The sequence below is a fragment of the Nicotiana tomentosiformis genome, chromosome 4, assembly GCF_000390325.3.
Source record: "Nicotiana tomentosiformis chromosome 4, ASM39032v3, whole genome shotgun sequence".
Classification (NCBI taxonomy): domain Eukaryota; kingdom Viridiplantae; phylum Streptophyta; class Magnoliopsida; order Solanales; family Solanaceae; genus Nicotiana; species Nicotiana tomentosiformis.
The window spans coordinates 87,998,427-88,002,050 of record NC_090815.1 but is presented as its reverse complement, the minus strand read 5'-3'; the positions used below and the strand labels follow the sequence as shown (position 1 = coordinate 88,002,050).

General features: G+C 35.5%; 1 protein-coding gene across 1 annotated transcript; it reads left to right on the top strand.

Moving 5' to 3' along the window:
• The first annotated feature begins 826 nt into the window (after positions 1–826).
• LOC104116500 (bidirectional sugar transporter SWEET1-like) lies at positions 827–3,287 on the top strand. Its single transcript, XM_009627366.4, has 6 exons — positions 827–1,045; positions 1,168–1,204; positions 1,421–1,516; positions 2,140–2,419; positions 2,628–2,747; positions 2,882–3,287. Exons 1-6 carry the CDS (start codon positions 1,003–1,005, stop codon positions 3,041–3,043), a joined length of 738 nt encoding a protein of 245 aa, XP_009625661.1. The 5' UTR covers positions 827–1,002; the 3' UTR covers positions 3,044–3,287.
• Positions 3,288–3,624: the final 337 nt, after the last annotated feature.

Below are 3,624 nucleotides of genomic sequence, written 5' to 3'. Positions count from 1 at the left end.
GACTTTTTTTCTTTTGTTATTGTTATATATAACATATCAAAAAAAAAAAAATTATTTTTAAGATATTTTGTCAAAGTTATTCATGGATCAATTTGGACTAAAAATTAGCCTAACTTTAAATGAGTTGGATCAAAATAGACTGAATTTAATAAATGAGTGGGTCAATAACTAGCCCAATCTTAAGCGGGTTAGACAGATCATTTGAGTTTGGCCAAATTTGACACCGTAGAGGATAGTAATTGGATAGGAGATCATTTCATCACACCCAAGGAGTATGATAGATTGGTAAACATTCTTCTACTCCTAACCAGAAATCTCGAATTCCGGTCTTAATAGAGTTTCTACTTGTAGGAAGTGTTAGAACTCTCATAATAAGCTTTCTACAGCGTTAGAAGTAGAAATTCAAATTAGTCAAGGATAGTAAATTCAGGACATGATTAGCAAAAAAAGTATGTACCTCTAGAAGAAATTATTTTTCCACTTTTAACCTAAAAACCAACTATAACTCAACTTATAAAAACCAATTATCATCCAATAAAACTTTTATCACATTGAAGAAATGGCTAATGTTACATAAGTAAGAATAAGAAAAATATAAAAGCTCAAAATTCCTGATAAATTTTCTCGCACACAGAAATGGTCTGCATCGCCAGAAAGAGATTCAACTGCGACAGTATGAGTCAAGCGATAGGAAGATAGTGACAAAATAAAAAGGAGTGGAAAAAGAAAAAGAAAAACTAAATACAATTGAGTGTCTTTTAGCAGTTATCGCCCTTCCTTTGGAGTTTGGGCCCTATATAAACCCTTCAGTATGACTGTATTTTCCAAAAGAAACGTCTCTTTTTTCGAACTCTTGCTCAGTTTTCTCTTTTGGGTATCCACTCTGTTGAAATTCTTGAAGAGTTTTGTAGGTTTCTTCATTTGGGTTTTCTTCAAAAACCAGTCTTTTTGATCTCTGAATCAAACAAATTGCTGTGAACTACTACTGCAAAGAGTGAAGCCATGGGTGTTGTTCATACTCTGCATTTTGTTTTTGGGATATTTGGTGAGTTCTTTTCACTCTTCTTGAACCTTTTTCATTCTTTATCTTTCATTTTCTGTAGTATAACATTCTCAGCTTTGTGTTTTGACTTTCAATTTCCACTGCTCTGTTTCTCTTCTCTGCAGGAAATGCCACTGCTCTGTTTCTCTTCTTGGCACCAATGTGAGAGCATTCTCAATAACTCTTTTCTTTTGCGAAAAATGGCTTCTTTTTCTTGTTCACAGATACGTTTTGCGGTTTAAATGATGTTTGTTTCAACATATTGCGTTCTTGATTTTCTTACTTACTAGCTTGTCTTGAGAAATTGTCCATCAATATGATGTTCAATTTTCTAATATTCATTTAAAATTCTTTATTTTTTGGGTGGGTTGAATTTAGAATCACATCCAAGAGAATCGTACAAAAGAGATCAACAGAACAGTTCTCTGGCTTGCCTTACGTGATGACTTTGCTCAACTGCCTGCTTTCTGCATGGTAAGTCTAAAGATCATTGCTTTCTTTCTCTATCTAATTAAGTTCTTGAAATGCATGTTTTACAGTAATGCTTATTGTTTGTACCTGTTTCGGTTCCATTTAATGACCTTGTTTCATGATACTTTCTCGTGAATTCTGGGGTAAATAATTCATTTCAAGAATTTTGATTACATGATTTCCACTGATAAATCAGTGCGTAACCTTTGAGCTCTCAAAAACTACCGTCTTTTTTCTGGTTTTGCCTTTTCTTTTGCTGTCCCAATATTTGGATGAGATGAAAGAAAACAGTGAGTGAAATGAGTATTTGTTCAGTTCCTCAAATCTTGGGAGGTGGCTAGCTGTTTTGAGAGAAAGACATGGTTTTGTTCTTTAATATAATAGGGATATGAAAACCATTTTCATGCTCTAGGAATCTTTTTGGTTGATGAGCTTAAATAGAGCAAAATGGTTAGCGATGATTCATATATATAGTCGACCCCAAATTGCTTGGTATTAACGCGTAGTTGTTGTTGTAGGCTTGTAGCATTCATTTTAGTACCTAGTTAGCTGTGTACATCTGATCATAATTTTGCTCTAGAAGTGAGGCCTCTCATATTGAACTGGTTCATCTACCAATTGGATAGGTATGGCTTACCATTTGTGTCACCAAACAATCTGTTGGTGTCTACAATCAACGGGACTGGAGCTGCAATTGAGAGCATTTATGTACTGATCTTCATTGCATTTGCACCAAAGAAGGAGAAGAAGAAAATCTCAGCACTTCTTCTATTGGTCCTAGCTGTTTTCGCTGCAGTAGCGCTTGTTTCCATGCTCGCTTTGCATGGAAATAACAGGAAGCTCTTCTGTGGTATTGCTGCCACCATCTTCTCTATCATTATGTATGGATCTCCTCTATCCATCATAGTAAGTTTCTTAACACCATTTCTTACTCTTACTTTAACACAATTCTTGTGAAGCTGCTGGAAAAGTCCTAATTTGGATGGGGAGTTGGGATGAGTTGTGCTATTAGATGTTCAATTTTAACATAAGGGATTCCTGCTTTCATCAGAAATGGTTGATAGTTGTTAAAATTAAGCCACTTTAATCTCAAGAACAAATTTTATGCCTGCAGAGACTAGTAATCAAGACGAAAAGCGTGGAGTTCATGCCATTTTTCTTGTCACTCTTCGTGTTCTTATGTGGTGCTTCCTGGTTTGCCTTTGGCCTTCTTGGAAAGGACCCCTTTGTTGCTGTAAGTACCTATTGCATCTCTCATATCGCTTTCGCTTTAATAATAAGAAGTGATGTTGATCAACTTTCCAATATATGGTTGTTGCAGTTGATTAAGGTTTTACTTGACAAGGTATATATGCTGATGTATTGCAGATTCCAAATGGTTTTGGCTTTGGTTTAGGAACAGTGCAGCTCATCTTATATGCAATTTACTGTGACAAGAAGGAATTATTTACCAAGAAATCAACCCCTGATGATTCCTTGGAGATGGGAAATGACAAAAGTAGTGGCAAGTCAAGGCTTGAGCAAGTTTAGCACATGATTCTGGAACAATTGCAGTTTGATGACTCTAATTCTTGTATGATGTTCTTAAATGACTCTAATTCTTGTATGATGTTCTGTAATATGTATTAGCAGCTAATATGTTTGTGATTTTCCCTAGTGATCTTTGACATCTGTTTGTTCTAATTAGAATTGGACTAGTTCAGTTGTTTAGAAATTCCATGTATAATAGTTTTTCTTCTCATTGCTGCTGAAATAAACCATGATCCTTTTATTACTTCTTTGGTTTCTCCTAATCCTAATGAATGCCTTATTATTTGTAGAATATATTGTAAGCTGAAATTAGGATTTTGTCTCTACCCACACTTTTTGACCCTGCTTGCTGTATGGCAGAATTTTAAGGTTACAAATTAAAAGTGTCTCCCGTTGGACAAACGGGGGGCAAAACTTGTTAAACTTGAAGTTCTGTCATAGGGCAAATAGGGACAAAAATTCAAGATCGTCCACTTTGTGGGCTATTTGTGTGATTCACCCCTTTAAAAGACAGACTCTCAGCCCACTGCTTCTTGGGCCTCTCTTTTTTTGGGTTGGACTGCTGGTACCTTAACCAGCCC

Bases quoted from the DNA above. Each gene is read 5' to 3' on its own strand.
- LOC104116500 (XM_009627366.4), top strand. From the start codon at position 1,003: ATGGGTGTTGTTCATACTCTGCATTTTGTTTTTGGGATATTTG. The intron at 1,205-1,420 runs GTGAGAGCATTC...GGTTGAATTTAG, and splicing joins TTTCTCTTCTTGGCACCAAT to AATCACATCCAAGAGAATCG. The intron at 2,420-2,627 runs GTAAGTTTCTTA...TTATGCCTGCAG, and splicing joins GATCTCCTCTATCCATCATA to AGACTAGTAATCAAGACGAA.